Source organism: Physeter macrocephalus, chromosome 8, assembly GCF_002837175.3.
Source record: "Physeter macrocephalus isolate SW-GA chromosome 8, ASM283717v5, whole genome shotgun sequence".
Classification (NCBI taxonomy): domain Eukaryota; kingdom Metazoa; phylum Chordata; class Mammalia; order Artiodactyla; family Physeteridae; genus Physeter; species Physeter macrocephalus.
This window is the reverse complement of record NC_041221.1, coordinates 93,868,591-93,893,758: the sequence shown is the minus strand read 5'-3', so window position 1 is coordinate 93,893,758 and position 25,168 is coordinate 93,868,591. Positions and strand designations below refer to the sequence as shown.

The 25,168-nt window shown below is 37.2% G+C and overlaps 2 protein-coding genes across 5 annotated transcripts in view; one reads left to right on the top strand and one right to left on the bottom strand.

Annotated features, from left to right (window-relative positions):
* The window catches only part of SLF1 (SMC5-SMC6 complex localization factor 1), a 61,770-nt gene extending 46,811 nt beyond the window's left edge, over window positions 1–14,959 (bottom strand). For both annotated transcript variants that reach the window (XM_055086665.1, XM_007104346.4), the window contains exons 1-4: window positions 14,864–14,959; window positions 6,211–6,324; window positions 5,967–6,042; window positions 4,373–4,613 (exon numbers count right to left, since the gene is read on the bottom strand). In XM_055086665.1, the coding sequence (XP_054942640.1) occupies window positions 4,373–4,613; window positions 5,967–6,042; window positions 6,211–6,324 (431 nt within the window). In that variant the 5' untranslated portion in view covers window positions 14,864–14,959. The remainder of the gene's footprint in view (window positions 1–4,372; window positions 4,614–5,966; window positions 6,043–6,210; window positions 6,325–14,863) is intronic.
* A 61-nt stretch (window positions 14,960–15,020) lies between these two features.
* The window catches only part of KIAA0825 (KIAA0825 ortholog), a 467,916-nt gene continuing 457,768 nt past the window's right edge, over window positions 15,021–25,168 (top strand). The window contains exon 1 of one of the 3 annotated variants that reach the window (XM_024123740.2): window positions 15,021–15,132. The gene's annotated coding sequence lies outside the window, so the exon portion shown is untranslated. Of the gene's footprint in view, window positions 15,133–15,279; window positions 15,655–25,168 lie in introns of those variants that run through there. The other 2 variants (XM_055086663.1, XM_055086664.1) reach the window with 2 other exon arrangements.

Sequence of the window (25,168 nt, the reverse complement as noted above, 5' to 3'; positions counted from 1 at the left end):
TGCCTGCCAACAAGAGATAGATGTAAAACCAGGCTCACTTCCCTGGATCCATCTCTCATATGAAGCAAAAACCTAAGGTCATTTGGGTAAGGTAAGAAAGTCTTCTATTTCAGAACCCAGGAAAAGATGCACTGCTTTTGTTGTAAGAGCAGAAGTAAAACTCATCTGCCTTTGGGAAAGGGGTAGGAAAACTTCCTGCTGTGCAGCCCAAAAAAGATGGGATAAAGGATAGAAGCAAAAGCCACCTATCCCTGGAGAAAGGGCAGGAATGCCACTTGGGCCTAGGTTCCTGCACTAATACAAAGCAGAGACCTAATGCTGGGGGAGATGCTAGAAAGTCTCTTACCCAAGACCCTGCCCACAATACAAGGGAGAATTTGGCTGCCATGGGAAATTGAGACAGAAGCAATGGGTATATCCCAACCCCAGAGACCAAGAACACGAAGAATGCTTAAGACTAAAGCCTATCCAACAGAACGAAAACACACCAACCCTTACTCCTCAACCTAGAAATGAGTAGGAAGCAAGAGGGGAAGAATATGAAGAGCCCTTCTGTGATGAAGTAGTACAGGGACTACCAAAAGCTGAGAATGAATAAAGAACACTGATTAAAAAACCTCCAGCATCACAGGCCCCATGCTAAGCACAAGGGAACTGTAAACCACTGCTGGAATAAAATGAAATGATGCGCTGAAGACGAAAATAGCACTTACAAAACCCAAAGCCGGCTCAACAATTGACAAGATTAACTCAACGACCCCATACTAACTGCCTTACAAGTAGGTCCATTTTTGGATATTAACATTATTCACCTCAGCCTCAACTGTTCTTCTATAGGGAATGTCTATGTATGCAAACAAAACAAAAACACAAGACATACACAAAAATGGGAAAAAAACCCCATAACCAAATCATTGTCAAGAGATAAAGGAATAAAGAGAACAGAGAGATGATCCACATGTTGAAAGTTTTAAAAAGTGACTTTAAAATAACTGTGAATGACATGTTAAGATATAATAGAATAGGTGGACAATTTGCATGAACATATGGGAAATTCAGAAGACAGTACAATCAAAAAGGTAGAATTAAGATACTATATCAAAGAAGAATTTCTTTGATAGGCTTATCAATAGACTGCACAAAACTGAGGAAGAAATCATTGAACCTGATAAGTCAATTGATAAGTCAACAGTAAGTATCCAGCTGAAACACACACACACACACACACACACACACATGAGGAAGAAATCATTGAACCTGATAAGTCAATTGATAAGTCAACAGTAAGTATCCAGCTGAAACACACACACACACACACACACACACACACACACACACACACACACACACACGAAGGGAAAAAAAAACAGAACAGAGGGCTTCCCTGGTGGCGCAGTGGTTGAGAGTCTGCCTGCCGATGCAGGGGACATGGGTTTGTGCCATGGTCCGGGAAGATCCCACATGCTGCGGAGTGGCTAGGCCCGTGAGCTATGGCCTCTGAGCCTGCATGTCCGGAGCCTGTGCTCCGCAACAGGAGAGGCCACAACAGTGAGAGGTCTGCGTACCGCAAAAAAAAAAAAACCACAAAAAAACCCCCACAAACAGAACAGAGAATGCAAATACAGTAGAACGGAATCAAATGGTCTAAAATATGGGTAATGGATCTACAGAAGAACACAATAGAACAAATATTGGGCTGGCCAAAAAGTTCATTCGGATTTTTCCATACGATTTTATGGAAATAGAATCAGCAAATTGCAAATAGAATCAGCAATTATTAAAAATGGATAATACAATACAATGAAGTGGAATTTCTCTCAGGAATACAAGTTTGGTTTAACATTTAAGAATTGATCAAAATAATTTACCATATTAACAGAATAAAGGAAAAAAGCCAATTATCTCAATAGGTGCAGACAAAAACTTTCAGAGCCAATATATTTATAATAGCATCCCCTTTTTCCATATTATGGAAAGACCCGAACGAACTTTTTGGCCAATTCAATATTTACAAGATAATGGCCAAGAATTTCCCATAATTAAAAAAAGACAAAAACTCCCATTTCCCTAAAAAGCTAAGAGAACTCCAAGCAAGTAACACAAATAATAATAAACAAAATGCACACACATATATGTGGATAATCAAATCACCAAAAACCAAAACTTGTGTTGCTGTTTCAATTTTAATTTCCAACTGCATCACTAGCATATAAAAAAACAATTTTTATTTAGTCACTTATTATCCTGTGATCTTGATTAAAGTTATTAATTAGTTCTAGTAGCTTTGTTTAGTTAATTATTTGGTATATGAACATGTCTTTTGGAAATAAAACCAAGTATTCTTATTTCTTTATTTCCAACTCTATGCCTCTTATTTATTTTCTTTGCCTTATTGCACTGGCTAGTACCTCTAGTAAAATCTTGAATATTAATGGTCAGAGTGAGCATTCTTGTCTTTTTCCCAATTATGGAGGAAAAAAAAATTCATGACATTGTTTAGATTTTTTCATAGATGTCATTTATCAGGTTGAGGATATAAAAATTCTTAACAAAATATTTGTAAATAGAATCAGCAATTATTAAAAATGGATAATACACTACAGTGAAGTGGAATTTCTCTCAGGAATACAAGTTTCATTTAACATTTAAGAATTGATCAAAATAATTTACCATATTAGCAGAATAAAGGAGAAAAGTCAATTAATGGATATAAAAACTTATAGAGCAAAGGACTTATAATAGCATCCCAAAATATGAAGTACAGAGAATTAAATTTAGCAAAATATGTGCAAGGTTTATACAACAAAAACTATATTAATGACAGAAATTAAAGAAGCCCTGGAGACAGAGTCTACTGATAGGATGACTCAATATTAAGATCTCAATTCTTCCCAATTTGATCTACAGATTCAACACAATTTCAATAAAAATCCCAGCTTGTTTTTTTGTAGAAGTTGACAAGCTGATTCTAAAATGCATACGGAAATATAAAGGATCCAGAATCACCAAAACAATTTTGAAAAAGACAAAGTTGGAAAACACACAAGAACTGATTTCAAGACTCACTATAATACTATAGTAACCAAAACAGTGTGTTCTTGGTGTAAGGTGGATATAGATATCAATGGAACAGTAAGAAGTTCAGAAATAGACCACACAAATGTGGTCACCTGATTTTTGGACAATAGTTCCAAAGTAATTACAGAACAATTGGAACTCTCATACATTGTTAGTGGGAATGTAAAATGGTACAACAACTTGGAAAACAGTCTGGCATTTTCTCATAATGTTAAATGTAAAACTGCCATCTGAGCAAGCAATTTCACTCCTGGATATTTACTCAAGAGAAATAAAAACACATCTACATGAAGACTCGTACTCAAATGTTCATAGCCACTTCATTCATATTAGCAAAAACAAATCAAAACCAAAAAAACCCCATATGTCCATCCATGGGTGAATAAACAGACTGTGATATATAAATAGAGTGGAATACTACTCAGTAACAAAAAGAAAGGAACTGCTGATACACACAACAACATGGATGAATCTCAAAAATAACGAGGCAGGCAAATGAAGCTACATCAAAGGAGTATATACAGTATGACCCCATTTATATGAACCTCTAAAAAAGACAAATCTAATGTACAGTGACAAAAAAGAAATTAGTGGTTGTTTGGTTTGGTGGTGCAGAATTAAATGTACAAAAACATAAGGGAATATTTTAGGATGATGTAAATGTTACAGATCTTGATTGTAGTATGGGTAACATGGGTGCATAAATTTGTCCAAACTCATCAAAACGTACACTTAAAATCTGTGCATTTTACAGTCTATAAATTACACTTCAGTAAAGGTAACAAAAAGCCCTTAGACCACGCCCTCCCAGCAAAAATAGTCACAGCAGTCTAAGAATATCTTTTACCCAATAAGAAGTCTTCTTAAAATATGGTGTAAAAGATAAAAAGAAATGAAATTATGATGGAAACAGTATGAACCATGAAGACTGCACTACATAAACCTAGAAAAAAGCCTTTGTTTAACGTAATACTTCACTTACAAAAAACTGTAAGTGCTTCACAACTGAAAACAAATATCTTCCAATCAAAAATAAAGATTTTACTCGAGTTTGCAAAGAAATAACATGGAAAGTGAAACAGAGGCCCTGAGAATAATGCAATACTTACAAAATAGATTTTGTTCCATTAGACACATATGCTTAAAAGTGCAGAATGGCTTAACTAGGAGATCAAGGAGTAAATCATCATGGCTCATTTGGAATAAATGAATAATTGCAAAGAAATACAAAAAGGCATTTAAGCAAACCAAAATTGTTTTCACATTCACTGCTTTAGCTTCTGTGAAATCTCACCTTACAAGAGAATCACTTCGTTTATCAGCTCTAACAAGGAGGACAACTTTCCATCTATGGAAGGCTCCTGGAGCACCAGTGCGTTTCAGTTCTTCACGCCATCTTTTAGGTGCAGACTGCATTTGAGGTGAATAATGGGAGTCTTTTTCAATTTTATATCCCCATTCGTATGTTGTTTCATCAAGCCATTTGCCACTCTTGGCACTATGAATTATGTAGTCCTTAGTTAGTACCCACTTTCCTAGAAAGCAAATGAACTGTCAGTCACAAAAGAATTTTGGTTCTGATAAATGGTAAACAATAAAGACCAAATATCAAATAAAATTTGGCCTTTTTCAACAACTTTTTCTACATTGCCAATGTTATCTTTGAACTATGTTTGTTTTCCTAAATTTTTTGATAGTGAAAGGCCTACAACATCACTGAACATTGTATGTAATCTTTCCCATAATAAATAATTTTAATTCTAACTGTTACAAAGTAAAATATAAACCAAAGGATTAATAAAATGTGGTACTACTTAAATTATGACTACTATTATTATTCACCATTTTGAGTGAGGTTTATATTCTTCCTTCTATACCAAAAACTTTTCCAATAATGTTTACAGCATTGTTACACTATATAAAACAAATTAACTGAGTTAGAGAATTTTCTAGGATATGTAATAACATTCTGATCTGGGCATCAATGATCTTTTTAAACAATAGGGAAAATGTATGTTTTCATTTGTGGAGGTAATAATGAATCCAAATGTTTTTCTGGTAAGTTATTCTAAAAAATGGTAAATTCACCTGAGTTAAATACTGCAAAAAAAAAAGAAAAACAAGTGGACTAATGATATGCCAAATCAATCACAGGAGAGAAAACTATAAGAAAAACATCAATAGTGACAAAGGGAGAAGACACTAAGCCCTAATTTAGGTTTATGGGATCTAAAATCTTAGAAAAATAAAATAGAATGATTGCTTCATAGCATGGATGGCAGGGGAAACAGGAGCAAGAGAACAAAAACAGTAACTCTTCCAATGATAGACCAAAGAAAAGAAACCTGACTGCAAATCGCTGAGGTTTCAACTAAAGCTTTTTTTTGGGGGGGGGAGTGGCATTTTGTGCCAAACCTTTTTATTAAAATATTTTTTCTTACATGAAGCACTTATTAGGTGAAATAAATATTTCTGCCTCTTTAATACGTTCTTCAAGTGTTACAAAGTTCTATTCAGAAAAACAAAGCAAAAATATTATATCAAATATTTTCAGGGGCTTCCCTGGGGGCGCAATGGATAAGACTCCGCACTCCCAATGCAGGGGGCCTGGGTTCGATCCCTGGCCAGGGAACTAGATCCCACATGCGCGCTGCAACTAAGAGTTCACATGCCACAACTAAGGAGCCCTGGAGCTGCAACTAAAGGAGGCTTGGAGCCGCAATTAAGACAGGGTGCAACCAAATAAATAAACAAGTATTTTCAGAAAAATATCAGAAAGAACCACATTTATGTTTGATATAATAAACACACTATCTTCCCAGAGATTAAGGTACTTTTTCTTCACCATGAAGATTTTTTTTTCAAAGGTGAGAAGGTAGTTAACTTACCTGCTGCACAAGCTGCTAAAAACTTCTCACTCTTACACAGGCGTTCAGCTATTAGATGTGTACAATTTTTGTATTTCTGGAAGGAAAAATCCACACGAAAAAATGTTACTACGAAAGATTTCCTTTTTAAGATATTTTTTCTATTCTTACAATATCAAGGGTGCATTTTATCATTGATAGGCCAACATTTTAATTGTAGTTATTCTTCAACTATATCTTGAACTTTTAAAGTTACTGTACTCACCTCACTCTTGATAAAAGTGCAATCTAGTTTTAAAAGCAATTTGCCTAGAGCTTCTTTTTCTTCCATCTTAAATCCTGTCATCTGGATAATATGCTTTGGGGCACCATCTTCCATCTAACATACACATAAAGAAGACAACATATGTTAAAGATAGTATTCACAGGGTTGACATTATTTTTTCTTAACTATGAATACTAAAAATAAAAACTAAAACTACTTAACATATAAGGCTTAATTGTAAATACCAATGTTCAAACTGCCTATGTGCAATAGAAATTAGTTTTAAAAGCGATCTTCTCAAAATGTGGCTGTATATAAAATGAGATTTGTTTTCTGGTCTGAACACTGAAAGCTTGCTTTACTACATTACTTGCCACTAAAACACAATGATGAACGTAACTCTTCAGAAAAAGACAGATACTTATAAAATTTTAGCATATTAGCTTCCTTTTAAAAGTACTGTTTTTGCTAAGAGCTTTGGAAAAATGGACACTTGTGGACAATGACACCCTCAGATCTCATACTAACTTTTAAAGTGTCTGAGGACAGATGTTGAAGAATATTTATAAATCAATGGAGAACTTGATAAACTTATGGTACCACAGCACTTATAACAAATAATTTAGTATAGTAGGTATATACTAAATTATTCCCAATCTACATTTCTTAACTGTGCTATATATATGTTAATTTCATCACCCACAAAGTAGACTGAAAAAAATCATGTGGGTTTCAAATATATTTTGTTAGGGACATTAATCTATTTCAATGGAGTTCACAAAGCACTTTGTATTTGAGGTGATACATTTATTGGCCAACAAAAGCAAAATTCACAGCATTTCTAATTTGAATACAGCTTTTTTTGTTTTTGTTTACATGAGGTTAGAACTTTAGACCTAGATCATCTTGGAGAAAATCTAGTTTCTCATTAAAGATGAGGAAAGCAGTGAGGAGAGAAATCAGGGTAATTTTTTCATTTCTTTAACAACTGTCACCATTAGCTCTGGATTAGTATTCACTTAATGCCACAGGCTGAGCAACAGCAGTTGGCTTCTTTCAAAACAATTAAAAGTAAACTTCAAAAATTATAACAAAAACTATTACCAGGGCTTGTAATAGACAACTGGTGAAATTAAAAATGCTCTTTATAGGAACTCTATTTTCAAAGACTGCATATATGTTATATATATATTTATATTAAATATCTATAAACTATATACATATATGTAGTTATTTAAAGGTTGAGATTCATTTTAGAGTAGAAGTTGAAAGAAAGTCCCACTATAAACAATTTAAAGCATTACTCAGGGTTAAGAGTGAAACTTCTGCTAGGGTAACAGCACTCCTGGTTTCTCTCTCTACCCTGCATCACTCCTTGCTTTAGGAGAAGCTACTTGAGAGAACTAACTGAATATGCTTTGCCAGACACATCTGCATATTTGCAAAGATGGTTCATATTAATGCACGTGGACATGGCATAAGGAGATGCCAGTAATAGTACTGCACTGTCTGGGTGGGTAAATCAATTCAGAAGTTATGTAATAAGAAACACACTGGAGTTGCACATCAAATCCACCTCCTCTAAACCAATTTTTATTCAGTAAAAAGGGTGATCTTTTGACCTCAACCTATCTGACTTTTATACTTCTCTGTTGGCTCCAAAGGAGGGAAAGGGATATTACGTATTAACCCCTGAAAATCCCAAAATTCAAGATACAGAACATAAAGAAAGTGTCTTTAGGGATAGGGCTCTTTGGGACTTCCCTGGTGGCACAGTGGTTAAGAATCCACCTGCCAACGCAGGGGACTCAGGTTTGATCCCTGGTCCGGGAAGATCCCACATGCTGCAGAGCAACTAAGCCCGTGCACCACAACTACTGAGTCTGCGCGCTTAGAGCCCGTGCTCCGCAACGAGAAGCCACTGCAATGAGAAGCCCGCGCACCGCAACGAAGAGTAGCCCCTGCTCACCGCAACTAGAGAAAGCCTGTGCGCAGCAATGAAGACCCAACGCAGCAAAAATAAAATTTCAAAAAAAAGATAAGGCTCTTTGATGAAACAATTTCTGTAAGTCTGGCCAGTACGAAATTATAAGGTGTACATAGTAGGGCTTGGTGTCTTATGAAATAATCAAACATGTAAAATACTATCATCAGTAATTAAAATGTAAGTAGCTTCGTGCATAAGGAACTCTACTGTATTAATCATCCAAATTTTTAAACCACTTACATGGGTTAAATAACATAGCTCAAGTGATAATATCCATTAATATAAACTAGTAATATATAAAAAAAATTTACAAAAATGTCCTGTTACTAGACATAATTATGATTTAGTCTGATGCAGAACACATATTAACACACATACAATAAAGCCACATCGGAATTATAAGGCATATAACCAAAACTAGGGAAAAACACTGCTATCACTAATTCTAGGGAATGACAAAGACTTTAAGCAAATTTCCTTTAGAAAGTAACAGGTCCTTTCAGAAACACTAGACTAGCGAAATTCAACATAACTGTGAATACCACCTTGATATTCTAATGGAAAAGGCAACCTAATTGTTTTTATAGTTCTTGAAAGCCATTTTTAACAGAGGAATACAAGTGTTTTAACTGTATATATTTCACCTACTATTATACTTGTATTTTATTTATGTATTTAAGAGTTTGAAAAACAATTTAGTAGGTATTTCAAGAAATGCTGCCAAAGAAGGGAAGTTTGAGTAGCCTTATAAACCTAAAATCTTGCCCATCTGGCTATTTTAAAATGCCGACATACAGAAATTACTGTTAAGTAATAGGAATATACAGAAAGCAATGAAAAAAATCACTGTAGTGCTACCACCCAAAAAGTCTTATTTAAAAATTGTCTTAAATTTTATTTTTCTGCTTCCTGAGAACTAAATATGTTATACAGAACTATAAGGAAAAAAAAATCTATCATACTATGTTCCTCATTTAGATCAAGTTAGTAACAGCTATTTCACAATCTGAATGTTTATTATTAACAAGGTGCCATTTTAACATATTTTGGTTTGATGCATAAATTACTAAATGACTTGGACTTATTTGAGTCGTGTATTACTGCAGTTTTCATCTTAAATCATACTGTCTTTATGATGGAGTAATTACAGCCACTTTACATATTTAACAGCATTTTTTGTCAAAGCAAGAGTCCTCAGTAAAATGAAAACAGAACCAATGGTGCTTAATGGTAGAAATCAGGAAAGCCTTTTTAAAAGCAACTTCTTTCCTTTGAAAAAGAAGTAAAATGAAACTGATATTAAACAAACAGAGGAAAGGCCAGTAAGAAACAAAGGTGAAAAAGCTGGTCTTCCTGATTCAAACAGGAGAAAACATGAGTGTTAAAAAACAAATGAGAATACAGAACATTAACAAGTTTATCAGAAAAACTGGGCTATTAGCTAAACTTCCACAGAATCGTGAATCCCAGTGATGGCACACAATAACTAGCACAGTATTTTTAAAGAACAAATTCCATTAACCTAATCTAATAGAGTCCTATAATAAAATGATCTACTTGAAGTAACAGAATTTACAATACATTTATCAATGCTTTTTAATACCACATCATATGACAAACTAATAACCACAGATCTAATTCATACAGTTACATGGGTAAATAGTTCTATGTCTATATACCAGAATAGACATAGACATATATAGATAAGGATAGATTTATTTATACTTATAAAATTAGTGGTTTAATGGCTCTTCCTATGACCCTGAAGGAGTAAGAAAACAATAAACAATAGCCTGATATGCCAGTGAACCCAAAGAAAGTACGATACAAAATTGGTGCAATACCTATCAATGACTCAGACAACTCAAAGTCAAGTTTTGTGCTGGTAATAGGTTCTGGGATATGGAAGATGAAAAGCTAACTGCTAGAAGTCTTGCAGCTCAAGAAATAAAGTAAATAAACTGCAATGTAATTGTATGAGTAGTATTTCTAGAAATTAGATATTTTTCTAGAAAATATAGGGGGTGATCCTTGAGGTATTCACACAGAAGATACTATTCTAACACAATTGGAAAAGGAAACAAACAAAAAAGCATTTATTTTTAACAGATATTTTATCTTTACTGTCAAAAAGTTAAAAAATACACGAGATTCTTAGTTACAAGGAAATGCTCTCATAGTAATTTTTAAAAATTCTGTAGTAAATTAAAAAACAATCTACTTACCTTGAATCATATAATACACACAACTAAGGAGATAATGATTGTGAACAGAGCTGGCATTTATGTAGAACAAGCAACTGTCTCTGTGGTGTGGACTTTCCCAAAATATCTCCCACATGGGCCTATCCCTGATGCCTGAGATTCCTCTGCAGTTGGTGCCAGTTAGAAATGCAAATAAACCTATAGCAGTCATCATCATAATTAAGAACATTTTATTATATACTAGCTTTTAGGTCTATGAATTCTTTACAATATGATACGTAGCTAGAACACCTTTCAGGAATACAACACATAGCTAAAATGTTAAGATAACTCAGAGAAATAGAGGCAGTAACAGAGATATGAATAGAAAGGTCTGGTATGCAAAAGAGTATGAAAGAGCAGGGTGTAACAGTTGGGTGAAAGGGAAAAGTGCTGCAAAAAAGGGGTGCGAGATGCTTATAGAGGTCTGGGACAGAAAAATAAGGATAAACCTTTCCTACTTTGCTTTATAATTTCTTTTATGACCAGACACAGGTTATTATAGAACTTTGAGAATATAATGCATCTTATAAATTGTATGCTGCTAACTAAGATAAATAAGGGGTTTATTTAAAAAGTTTTATTTATATATTTGCATTTAAGAACTAAAAATTTCCCCCAAAATAACTTTTACCAATCTGTGCTTTAATTTTAATTAACACAGGATAGAAAATTTGAAAAATTCTACAAAGTATATAGAAAGATTAAAATCGCTAATTCCTTTACTCTGTAATACCATTGTTAACATTTGGGAATGGGGGAGGGGCTTGTCTTGAAGGTTTTATGTTTGTGTGTGAAAAAATATTAAAAAACAAAATTTAGATTATATAGTTCTGTACCTTAATTTTTATGTAAAATCACATCATGGTCTTTTTCCACACTACTGAGTATCTCATGGTTTTAAGGCAACAGGTTGAAAACTAGTGGTTTCTTAATGTTTGTTATTCTAGTGAACTATTCTGATTTTAAACCTACTTCTACTTTGATTTTAAACCTACTAAGGAAAAACATTAAAACTTCCCACTTCTGGAAAGGACATACCAATCCTTAAATTCAATCAATATTGCTGCTTTGAATTTAAGAGTTTAAAAGATTTTCATGATTTTTCTTATCTAAAGCATTTAACTGGGAAGTAAATAATGCTCAATGTGTTGGCTCTCTGTTTAACCAATACTACAAAAGGAACACACAAAACACACTACTCAAACCGTGTGAGTAAAATCCTATTTGGCTCTGAATGCTATAACATCAAGTGGAGTTTAGGAATTCTGCACCCTCTTGGCCTACGAGCCAAATTAGGCCTTTGGCTTAATATAATTCAGCTGCGCTTTGGAAAAAAAATTTTTTTTTTAAAAGACATAGTATCTGTTTCCTGTCCCATCCTTCAAAGATCAGAGATGTGTATGCATGTGTTTTTGTGCGTATATATATAAATTATTTGACTAAGGTCACCAATGGTGAGACTTCAGGGATTTCTTATTTCGATGGCATTATTTGGGAAAGCAGCAGTCATAATTAGTCTCTTTGATGACTGATTTAGCAGTAGAGGGAGGAAGTGGAGAAGTAGCCCCAAAATGCGTGTGGTGGGGAAGAAATGAAAGGCTAAGAGGACTTAGGGAGAGGTCCAATCTATCTGGTACTGTACAGGCACAGGCTGCACTGGAGATGCTAGTTTCAGGGATAAAGGGGCCTTAAGAGAGGCAAGATGAATGACAGAGATGTTCAGAGATAAAAAAAAGGAAGGACAGAACATGTTGGTTAGCCATGGGGGATGAAAGTCAAACCTGCTTTAGTATCCTAGGAACTTTGTACTACTTAGTAGCAGCATAAGGTCTAAGATTGACCAAGCAGGATTTTGTGGCCTATATACTTCGTGTATGAGCATTTCCTTCTTGAAAATGTAAGTGCTATTTGCCATTCTTATACAGATGAGAACAATGGGGAATCTGAGAGGTTAAGAAACTAGCTCAAGGGTACAAAGTTAGTAAATGGTGAAACCAAGATTCAAAATCTAAGTCTGTTTCTGCAAAAACTGTATGTCCTTTCTACAATACACTTTGACTTTAATTTCAGAATTTAGTTGAATACTTCTAACAAAATTTTAATTTTACAAAGCAATCTACTTTCAATTAATAAAAGAGAAACATACATCATATGAAAAGGAATCTACTGTGAGGGTGGGGTGACATTTAGATAGCAATATTACTGAAAATATTTAAGCATAATTACAAATTAATTTCATAAAAATAACAATGTCTAAAATTTCAAAGCATTTCTAGGAACAATCTAAAGAGGGCCGTTTTTTCTTATGAAAAAGTTTATTATTTTCCTCTCAAAGTGGATTTGGTAGTAATTACTCAGACTAATTCATATGGGCTTTTCTTCTTCTCCATCAATAATAACAAAAGTTTTTTATTTCAAAGTAATTCTGATATCAAGAAAGAACTAGGTGAATTTAAAAGTTTCAGGGATATTTTACTTTTAAGCAGTAAGATGTCTTTAGAAAGAAATAGAATATTACTTTTAATTGACTCTCCTTAAATATGCTAATAGAAAATAGGTGAAATAAAATGTACTATGTACTATTTTAGTTATTATTTTTGAGAAAGAGGGTGCTTCACTTTGTTTTTTCAGTCTATATGGAATTATTGATTTTATTTTTTAAATGTTTTGCTTAAACAGTGAAAAGATTATCTTAGAGGGAAACACTGTCTAGATAATAAAGTTATACTACTGGTTTTCTTAAAAATAATGTTTTTGGACATTAGTGTAAATTGTGGATACCTATTATGAAATCTTAAGCATTTTGAATTTTATGAAAAAACCCACCTTTGACCATTTTTTCAAAGACTGTTTAACATGATTTATGCTTTCTGCTTCAGGGAAGAAAATATTAAATCATATAATCGAACATAAGTCAATAAGGCAAAAGAAAATCTGTATTTAGAAAACAGATCTAATAGCAGCACATTTGCATTACTGAAGCCTAATTGTCTTCACAATAAAAATTTATACATTCCAGTATTTAAACATCCTAGCCCATTTAACTTAACACTCTGAGTTAATTTAGACATAATCAAATTAACTCCCTTATAAAAATCCACCTAAACACCAATACTGGTTGGTCAAACTTGCCTAAAATGGGAACATCTTGCACATCAATAGGTACTTCCAGGAAATGAGGCATAAGGTAATAACACAAACCCAAAAGTTTACAAGGTGCAGAGTCTGTCACACGTACACTGGAAATTCGGTTTAAATGTTCATTCCTATTGCCTCAACGGAAATTTTTTTTTGGTATAGGATATTCATCAGTCAAAAATAGCTTGACGCTTCCAAAATCAAGCTCCGTCCAAGTTCTGGGTCAAATCCTGATATGGAGTACTCAAAGCAGATCACGTTTTTGTCAATATTTAATTAGAGGCTTTGGGAGTGGAAGAAATCTCAGGATAACCACTTTGCCTTGTTCCGTGCCTTCCAACAGCTGATATCATAATCCCCAGGAACACAGCACCCTCCCCACTCCCTTGAGGGGATGGGTGTGTGTGTGTGTGTGTAGGCCTACAGTAGCTGCAGAGTTCGGATATGTTTAGAATTCTACTAGGGAGAAAAGAATGAGAGCATTTAGGGTGTGTGTGTGTGTGTGTGTGTGTGTGTAGGCCTACAGTAGCTGCAGAGTTCGGATATGTTTAGAATTCTACTAGGGAGAAAAGAATGAGAGCATTTAGGGGGGTGGGTGTGTGTGTGTGTGTGTGTGTGTAGGCCTACAGTAGCTGCAGAGCTCGGATATGTTTAGAATTCTACTAGGGAGAAAAGAATGAGAGCATTTAGGGGGTGTGTGTGTGTGTGTGTGTGTGTGTGTGTGTGTGGTGTGTGTGTGTAGGCCTACAGTAGCTGCAGAGTTCGGATATGTTTAGAATTCTACTAGGGAGAAAAGAATGAGAGCATTTTCCTCTTCACAGGAAGGTGGGCCCGGGGGATCCCCACCACCTGCACTGACGCTAAGTTATGGAAAGCAGCCAAGAATCTGGGACTCAGGGAGAGGCGTCCCAGTCGGTTCTATGGAAACGAGAGACGCGAGTGGCCTAGCGCCTTCCTGGCAGGAGACCGAGCTAAGGAGCTGCGCAAACAGGAGGCAAGGAAAGCGGCTCAGTCCTGCACTGCAGAGGCGCTCGGGGCCGTCCCCGCCGCGGCACGGGCGGAGCGCGGCGGGGTCTGCGGCTGCAGCCCATCGACGCGGGCGCCGAGCGCGGCGGGTCGGGCGAGTGCTAACCAACGGCGGCTGCGGAAAGCGTCAGAGGTAAGCACCGCCACCGCTCAACCCGGCCCCTTCCCAGCCTCATAGCCGGGAGCTGCAGAAACTTCGGGGGGCACGGAGGACACAGTCAGGGTACACTGTGTCTTCCGAGCTGAGGCCCTTTACCTTCCTGGTCGGAGTTTCTGGGCTGCTTCCTTCGCGCGGCGGCGGTGACAGGAAAGAAGACTGCCGCAGCACTTGCTGCTTTACTAATCCGGGCTCTGGGAAATAATTTCCCGCCGCGCGCTCCGCAGCCCCGGAAGCTATTGTGCCATTTCCGGGTGGTTGTCAGTGACGCTCTCGAGCCGTCGTCAGGGTCGTCTGAGCGGGTTCAGGGCTTCCTTATGGCTGGCGCGCTAGGCTCCTGCTAGTTCTGCGCCGAAGGTGGGAGACTGGTGAGTGATTTTTCTGGGTTGCCTCCTGGGCCTGGTATTTCCGTCCGCCCGAGCCTCCGTGCAGCATCTTATCCGGACCGAGAAATTAGCGGGAAAGGGTTGAACCAGGAGTCCCCATCCAGCCCCGTGGCGCTTGACCCTGTGTGCTGCTGGACGAGGCCTTGAGATTCCGACTTATGGTCTTCTCCACTCGCAGTATCTATCTCCAACTTGGAGCTCTACGTCGGGTCCCCAAGTGCCCCTGCGCAAGGCCGAAGACACCTCTACCGCGACTCGGTTTAGTACCGTCTCTCTACCAATGATCAAGGAGTATCCACACTCTCCCATTGGCAGGGTTTAGTCACCCTCGATTGTCGAGAGCTGCTGTACCATCCTTTTCCTGAGTACTGTTTCCACTATCCTGGGGTGCAATGCCTGGGAGACAGGCAGTCGGCTGAAGTGCACACCTCTTATATTTTGGGAGTGGGATGAGGGGGTCGTTCCTGATTTAGAACTCAACGATACCGCCGCCGTTTGAATTGGGTGAGAATGGTCTTTGTTTTCCTGGCTGCTATGAGCTAATGAGATAGGAGAGCAAGCTTAAAATTTCACGCATGGATTTTAGATACACATTTTACCTTTTGGAAAGGAGTGGTCAGGAATAGATGTGCTTTCAGAAAGGAGTGCCTCTGCACTGTTCCAGGCTTCCTCGATAATGAAAGATTCAGTAGAATTTTAGATGGAGGTCTGAGTTAGAATAGCTTTAAAGAGAAATTGCTTACGATGAAGAGATAATGTGAGGGAAGGTGCTCATTCCGTTGAAGATTTTAAAAATGTGATGTAGAGAACCTCTTTTTGGTGAATTCTCTTTCTTGAGTAATGCGGTTTTTCAGGTAAGTTTTCACTCACCACCTTATATTTAAATAATCACCTGTTCCATAAGAGGCAGCTGCTTGATTTTTTTTTTTCCTTCAAAACAGCCAGTTCCACAAAGAGTTCTAGGGATAACTCTACCATAAGGAAAAATGCAGTATTCAATTCAAGGACCTTAAAGCATCAAGCAAATGCCTTGTTACCTTTTGAGAGTAACAAACACACTAATCTCCTTGTTGATTAACAATTCAAACTTTTATAATCTCATTTGGTCCCAATTTTCTTATTAAATCTTGTAGTTTTTCCTTATTTCCCCAGTTGCAAGGATTATAAATATTGATAATTTAAGGGAGGTTATATGTTTCTATATACTAGTTTTTAGATAAGCAGTGTTTTGTTTTGTTTTTAAATCAATGCTCTTGACTCGTGATCTCTTTTTAAATTAATATAGCCAACCACTAATACTAACCACAAATAGCTACTGTCTGCCAGCTATTTATTATCTTATTTAAACTTATAGTTCTAAAAGAAAAATCGTAGTATCCCTATTTTGCGAACATTTTATACCAAGACTCAGCTGTTCTTACAAATTACACAATTAAATGGTAATTGAGATTTGAACCCAGTCTACCTGACTCCAAACTTGGACTCTTTTTACTGTGCTCTGTACTTCCTTTCATAAATAACAAAATCATTCTTTTCACTCTCAGGTAAAATTGGATAGTATATCACATTCCAAAGTCAAATGGATAGCAAAACTTGAGTATAAAGAGATTTAAGGAATTTGTTAAGGAATTAATTCCTTAATGTGTTAAGGATTAAGGAATGTGTTAGGGATTTAAGGAATCACCATAAGGTAATTTTGACATATGAATAATCCAGATTCTTTTCTGTATTGATCCTTAGCCAGTTTTATCATCCTAACTCAAACAAATACAAGCAACCTAGAGACCATCAGTATATTAGTGACTCCAAAACCAGAGTATCAGCTATCTCTTTAGGCAGCTTCTATTTGTGTGTATGCAGAAAGAGAGAAAATGAGTGAATGAGCACAGATTCATGAAATTGAACTTTGTGATGCCCTGTAAGGAAATACTGTGTACTGGCTGTTAGCAAAACTGTTCTATTCCACTCTTGTAACCCTCAGACAGATGGTGATTAACATATTTCAGGAGAGTATGCTTAACTAAACCTACCCCTTGCAATATTCTATTTTATGTAAAGAAATAGAAATAGCTTAATTATCAAGGAATTTACTAAAATCTAGTTGAAATGACCAGTACTAGAAATGACATAGAACTTAATTCTAAAGAATATCTTGTTTTACAAAAAGGCACAAGTATATATGTATAGCTCATTTCAAATATTAATATCCATTACATTGTATTGACTTCTGTGAAAGATATTTGGTTTGCATGTCCCACAGGTAGATCTCAGTGATATTTTTTTTTCAATCAAACTTCAGTGCTTATGAAGGTTGAAATTATATCTGTTTTGTTGATCTCATACTCAGCATCTAGCACTGTGCCTGGCATGTGGTAGGGGCTCAATAGATATTTATTGAATGAACAATTCCTTTTAAAAGTGTTATTTATCCACAGAGAAGTATTTGTACATGTTTTTTTTTTAAAAGGGACTTACCACATAAATGCACACTTCTTTATCTTTACTCACTTTGACCCTGAAATGTATTGTCCACTCCACAACTCATCCATAAAAGGCAATGTGGTATCCTGCAAAGAAGAGCAGGCAGTGAGACAGGAGATAAGAGAATACCTAATATTTGATATTGCTTACTCTTTGCTGTGCAGTGTTATGTTTAATCCTCACAGCACTATGGGGTAAGTATTATTATCCTTCTTTTAGGGATGAGAAGACAAAAGATGAGCTTTGTAAAGTTTCCGAGGCTACACATAGTCACTAAGTACCAGAGCTGTGATTTGAACCAATGCTGACTCCAAAGGCCATAGTGTTAACCACTTTGCTATACTGCCTCCAACTGGATTTTAATCTTTGCTCATCTACTGGCGGGGTATATACACAGGGAAATTTATTTCTCTGAGGATCATATTTCTTATCTGTAACATAAGGGTTGGATTAAATGATCTATAAAGTCCCTTCTGGCTCAAAAATCCTCTGACTTTAGTTGGGTCCCAAGTATTATCTGAATGAAGCAGTTCTAATGTGCTAGAAAATCTTTATGAGTAGAGCTTTACATGTATTTATGGGTGTCTTCCACATTGGTAGATGTACAATTATCTTTTTGTAATGCAAAGAATAAGACCAGAGTTAAAAAATCTTAGCCATGTTTTTGCCAGTTTTTGACCCTGATAAGTCTCTGATTCTTTGTGAGCTTATGTTTTCATATGTAAAATGGATACAGAAGAGTGCTGTGAGGGTTAAGTGTGATAGCTTCAAACACCCTGACTGACACATAGTTGGCATTAAATAAATGGCATTAAATAAACTCTTCCCCCCATCTCCCATTTTTTGAGGATAAAAGAAGATTGGTGAATGTAAAAATATTTTATAGGTTAGCCAAAGATAAAGAATCTTCATTTATAATCTACTAAGAAAGATCAAGTTATATACACAAAGTTATTGTATGACCGACAATTGACGTAGAATCATTGAACAACAAAACGATGAGAACACAGAGAAAAGAAATTTTGCTTCCAATAGGACAGATGAAGCAAGATTTTATGAAGAAGGTAATGCTAAGTCTGGGCCTTAAAGGATAGTGAGGATTTTGGTAGGGGGGAAGAGAGGAATGTTCCACTGGAGGATGCAAAGGTATTGGAAAAGATTAGTGAATACATATTAGATATGTGGGATGGGTGAAGGCTAATGATAAAATGTAAAAACACTGAGTTCAGGGCAAGCTATGGGTAACTGGTCATCTTAAAGATTTTGGGCCTTCCACAATGAGCCATGATTTTTCTGTATAACCAGGATCCGGTGGAGGATGGGGTAGGCATTTGATTACTTTGTTATGGAAATAATACCCATTTATTACAGAAATAATACCCATTTATTACAAAAAGAAGAAAAATGAAAAATTGCACCTAATCCCACTCCAGACCCAGCCAAGCACCTACTCACTGAACACCAACCCCAGGGAAGTCCCCTCCTGGCTTGGGAGTACCCCTCTCCATCCTAGTGAACAGTGAGCTGCAACTCGCCCCTCAGGCTGACCCAAAAGTAGGAGGGGGCTCTGAGGGGTCACGTGGCCCAGTTTCTGGGCCTCCACCTTAAGGGGACTCACATGGGGACGGGTCCACAGGCACACGGTCCTGTCTACAAGCACACTGCTCCAACGGGGTGGCTACTGGGCACTGGCACCCCACTGTGACGGCAGCAGGCTTCTGGGAGTAGGGTGCGGGTGCTGTCTAGGGCTATGAGGTCTTCCCACCCCTGCTTCCTGTATCCTCCCTGGCTCCTGCCCCTTCCTGATGTCTGTGACGCTGGGCAAACACCTACCCATCTTTGAGCCTCAGTTTCCCCATCTGAAGTCACAGGGTAGACTGGGGGTAGGGGACCCGTGGCTTTCCTCTCCCAGGAGTGGTGACAGGACCACCCCCTACCCCAGTCCCACCCATGGTATGGTCATATCTGGATCTGCCTAGATTTCCTGACCTGCCTGTGCCCTGAGATCTCTCCCTTCTGCTCCATGTCCTCCAACAATGCCTTCTCTACAGAAAAACAAAGCAAACAAGCAAACCAACCATCTCCCTTCCAGGGCTTGAATACTGCTGAGTTGCTGCCCGGCTGCTCAACATCCGGCTCTGCCCACTACTGCTAGGCTGCGTCATTTTAAAGGCTGGTAAAACACCAGGGTTTGGTCGTTAGAAGTGATGAGTCTGCAGACTGCTGACTCACCTCATCAGGTGACTCTGGTGAAGCGAAGTTTTTGAAATGTGAACTGAAAGGCTGCAGTTGAGTCAGGAAGCAAAAGCAAAAATCAGCATAATTACATTAAATTATATTAAAAAGTCTCAGAAAGTGGGCAGAGAATACTGCCTTCCAGCCTCAACTACTGATTTGTTATTGGAGGCAGGTTGTTGAAATAGTGCTCCAGCTATTTCCCTGTAAATTTTGGTTAAAATACAAATAGGCGGCAGCTCAAGAAATACCCTAAATTGCTAGTATTTTATCTATAACGTATCGTATACACACACACACACACACACACACACACACACACACACACACCTTAAAATACAAATAGGCGGCAGCTCAAGAAATACCCTAAATTGCTAGTATTTTATCTATAACTTATCGTATACACACACACACACACACACACACACACACACACACACACACCCCCATAAAGAGAGAGAGAATGAACATATATAGCTGTTTAAATCACTTGGGGGATTCTTTGCTGAATAAAGTTCTCAGGACAAATTATCTAAAACTAAAAAGGGACACAATTGTCATTTGATTAATTAGGCAAATCAATATAATGTTAAACAGCTGAATTCAGAGACGACCTGAGTGAGCTCAAACTCATGAACTTATATGATCTTGAGGAAGTTACTTAAATTCTTTGAGCCCCAATTTCATCTGTAAAATGATAATATTAACTTCATGGATTTATTAGGATTAAATGTGATAATGTCTGAAAGCACACAGAGGCATCAGAAAAATTTTATTAGGGATCTGTCTAGTTTTTGTTGTTATTTAATAAAATTTAATTGTTTTAAAATAAGGTCTGCAGCTCCAACCATGAGATTACAGACTTGAGTTCAAATCCCAGCTCTGTCAGTAGTTGCGTCATGCTGAGAAAATTACTTTTCTACTCTGTTTCCTTATTTATAAAATGGGAACAGTAATAATGTCTTCACAGGGCTTTTGTGAAGACTAAATGAAATAATGATGCCTAGAGTCTAATATGGTGACTAGACATGTACTTTGCTCAAATTCCCAGAGAAGCACATGCAAAGAAGGGAATAGATGTGCAAGAGATTTATTGGTGATACTCCCTGTGAAGGATAAAGGGGAGGGAGCTAGAGTAGGAGGGAAGTACCTTCAGGCCTCAGTGGAGGTCTGACAACCTTTGCAGGAGAGTGGGAGGGAAGGAAGAAGAGGAGGGTGAAAAGAATCTCAGACCTCTCGAAGAAAGCTTCAGCTGGGTCATGGGGAATCCGAGAGCCAAAGTCATCTGTTAGAGGAATCCCGTATCACCACAGTACCCAGTATATGTTGGTTATTTGCAAAAATAATTAACAGTTGTCACATACTGTAATTTACAAGTGTGTTTAAATTTCAACTCTTGAATTTTACTGCCTATCCCCACCTCCCCTAAGAAAAGTACAGTCCCTGCTGCCAAACACTGACATTAACATTTGAGGCACATGTTCTTAGACTAACAACTTCTTATATTTTACAATACAGCTTTGTTAGCCAGAGAACAGTTGAGGAATCAAAAGATCTGTTCCAAATTACAGTTGAAAAATGTAAACATTACCTAAGCAACTGATTTTTTGACATTAGGTGATTAAACACAAACTGTCTAAATTTCTAAATTCAGATAGCCAATAAATGTAACAATCTTAAACAGCTGAGTAATGTTAATATCCATAGTGTGAATATTAACCTAAACTTGAATGTGCATTTCCTTTCTTACTAAAGGGAAGCAAAATATATGACCCCAAAATTTGCCACTTTGGCATGTGGAGTGTTTTGAGCCAAAGGCAATCAAGATCCAGCAGACTCAAGAGAAACTTTTACCTCTCCCTTAACTACCTAAATTAAATACCGGCCATGTACCAGGAAGGGAGCTATTACCAGAGAGAACTTTTACCTGAATGACTTATATGTATGGAAGGGCAAATGACTAAGTACCAAACTTCTGCTCTTCTTAATGTCCTATGAATTACCCTCCTCCCCTTTGAAGCTCCAGGCCCTTATCTCATTTTTTGGCTCAGGATGGCATATAAACCTCAACTGCCCACCTCACCCTTGGGTCGCAGTCTTATGGAGCTCCCATATGTATGTAGTTAAATTTGTTTCTTCTGCTAATCTGCCTTATGCTAATTTAATTAATAGATCTGCCAAAAGAACCTAGAAAGGTAAGGGAAAATTTTTACTCCCCTATATTACCAAAGATATCTCTATGGTCAAACAGATAAGGTATTATATTTTTGTCTGTCTCTACCCATCTACCCCCTCCCTCTTTTGTTGTTTTTAATGAGGAATTGTAGCCATCAATCAGTTCAGTACTCTGCAAATGGCAGGTCATGACCCATCAATTGGTGAATACTAGTCCGCACTTTTGTTTCAGTTATGTATGGCTTTAGTATTAAATGTGTTTGTTACTGTGAATCAAAGGATTTACATTTTAAAGCAAGGGATTTAGACTAACTTCCTTATCTTACAGGAGGAAATGAAGACTAAAGAGGTGATTTACTTTGCCCAGATAACTCAGGAAACATGTGACTTGAACCAGAAGCTAGGTCTTAAGAATCGAAATTTAGGGTTCTTTGTATCATGCTTCCAGGAAAAGGCTTCTTGTTTACAGTACTTAGGGCACGTAATTACTCTGTTTTCCAGTGGGTTAATATGATAGCCCTTTTCTGTCACTTTCATTATTTCTTTGCTAAGATTTATTGAGAAGAGCTTTTCCCTGACTGTGGCCATTGAGTGTCAGGAAGGATGTATAGCTGCAGTTATTTTTTAGCCGTCAGCAGCCAGCTGACGTCATCACCGGAATTCCATCATCACCGGAATTTACTGTTTATTTTCCCTATGCGAAACAGCTAATTTAACAGTTTAAATCTGGAGTTTACCTAATTTAAACTGAGGAGTGATGGGAGTTCTTTCTGAGGGGCATTATACTGGTAAAATCTTAATTTTTACTAATACCAGTGAATATTTTTCTGTACTTCATTGTCATGACATTGTTTATCCATTTTCCTTGCTTTTTAGAGCTTAGCTCACCAAATATTTTCATTTTCAAAATGTAAGTTTTGTGTATAATCATGTGATAATTTATTCCTTTATGATTTTTAAATATATATGTATCATGGGCTTCCCTGGTGGCGCAGTGGTTGAGAGTCCACCTGCCGATGCAGGGGACACAGGTTCGTGCCCCGGTCCGGGAAGATCCCACATGCCGCAGAGCGGCTGGGCCCGTGAGCCATGGCCGCTGAGCCTGCGTGTCCAGAGCCTGTGCTCCGCAACAGGAGAGGCCACAGCAGTGAGAAGGCCCTCATACCTCAAAATATATATATATATATATATATATATATATATATATATATATCATTCTTTACTCTTCTAGCAAATAGTCATACTGAAGGGGAGCAGAATAGGCTGACCCAAAATCTGCCATTGTGGCATGTGGATTGTTTTGAGCTGAAGGTAATCAAGACTGAACAGACTCAAGAAAAACTTTTACCTCTCCCTTAACTACCTAAAAGTATTTAGATAGGGGGCCTATTCCAGGAAGGGAGCTACTACCAGAAATCACTTTTATCTAAATGGCTTATGTGTATGGCAAGGCAAATGCTCTCCTTATCATCCTATGAATTACCCTCCTCCCCTTTGAAGCTCCAGGCCCCTATCCCATTCCTTAGCTCAGGATGGCATATAAACTTTAACTGCCCGACTTGCCCTTGGGTCTCATTTTTATAGAGTTCCTGTACAACATACAAAATTAAATTTGTTTTTCTGTTGTTACTCTGTCTTCAATTTAATTATTAGACCAGCCAAAGAATCTAAAGGGAAGAAGGGAAAAATTTTCCACCTCTATAATATCTGCCCTCAAAAGTGCCCTATGAGCAACTTAGCTTCTCTGTGGTGAGTTCAGTCCTCTGCTATTTAGAGATTTGACAGGGAAAGAGTTCAGGAGTGGGCTGTTCATAAATAGAGTACTCCTAGGCCCTGTTTCTCTGTTGCCTTATGTACCCTTTTATCATTGAGGCTCTGCGTTCATTCTTTTGACTAACTTTACCTGGTCATGATCGTTCCGTGGCTTTCTCGTTTATCTGACTCAGCAGTTCTGAAACGTTTGGTTTCAGTAGTCCTTTACACTCTTAAAAATCACTGATGACCTGGGTGGGACTTTCCTGGTAGAACACTGGTTAGGACTCTGCACTCCCAATGCAGGGGGACCAGGTTCGATCCCTGGTCAGGGAACTACACCCGCATGCCGCAACTAAAGAGCCCACATGCCGCAACGAAGATCCTGAGTGCCACAACTAAGACCTGGTGCAGCCAAATAAATAAATAAGTAAATAAGTAAATAAGTAATAAAAAGAAAAATTACTGATGACCTCGAAGAGTTTCTACGTATGTAATTTTATGTATTAATATTTATTATATTATAAATTAATATTGAGTATTTTAAGAAATAATTCAATAATAAAGCCATTACATGTTAAAATAAATAGCATTAAAAATAACTATTTTTCAAAACAAAAATTATAGTGGAAGTGTGGCAGTCTGTTCAATATCTGACTTAATAGAATAGTACTGAATTCTCAGATATGCTTCTGCATTCATTTCTTGTGATTTGTTGTTTTGGTTGAAGTAAGTGAACAAAATCTAATCTAATACAGACATATAGTTGGAAAAGGAAGGAGTATTTAGGGCTTCCCTGGTGGCACAGTGGTTAAGAATCTGCCTGCAAATGGAGGGGACACGGGTTCGAGCCCTGGTCTGGGAAGATCCTACATGCTGCAGAGCAATTAAGCCCGTGTGCCACAACTACTGAGCCTGCACTCTAGAGCCTACAAGCCACAACTACTGAGCCTGCGTGCCACAACTACTGAAGCCCGCATGCATAGAGCCCATGATCCACAACAAGAGAAGCCACTGCAGTGAAAAGTCTGTGGACCTCAATGAAGAGTAGCCCCCTCTTACCGCAACTAGAGAAGGCCCACGCACAGCAATGAAGACCCAACGCAGCCAAAAATAAATAAATAAAAAAGAAATTAAAAAAAAAAAGAAAAGAGTATTTAATGGCCTTCTGAGATAATTGTGAATATTTTTCTTTGCTCTTATACCAAAATTTAACAAGTGGTAGTTTCTTAAGTTTAACTGCAATGTGGAATCCAAAATCATATCAATGAACTTTTGTGTTTTTCCTTTAAAGTCCCTTGGTCTATCTTTCATTTTTTTTTAACATCTTTATTGGAGTATAATTGCTTTACAATGGTGTGTTAGTTTCTGCTTT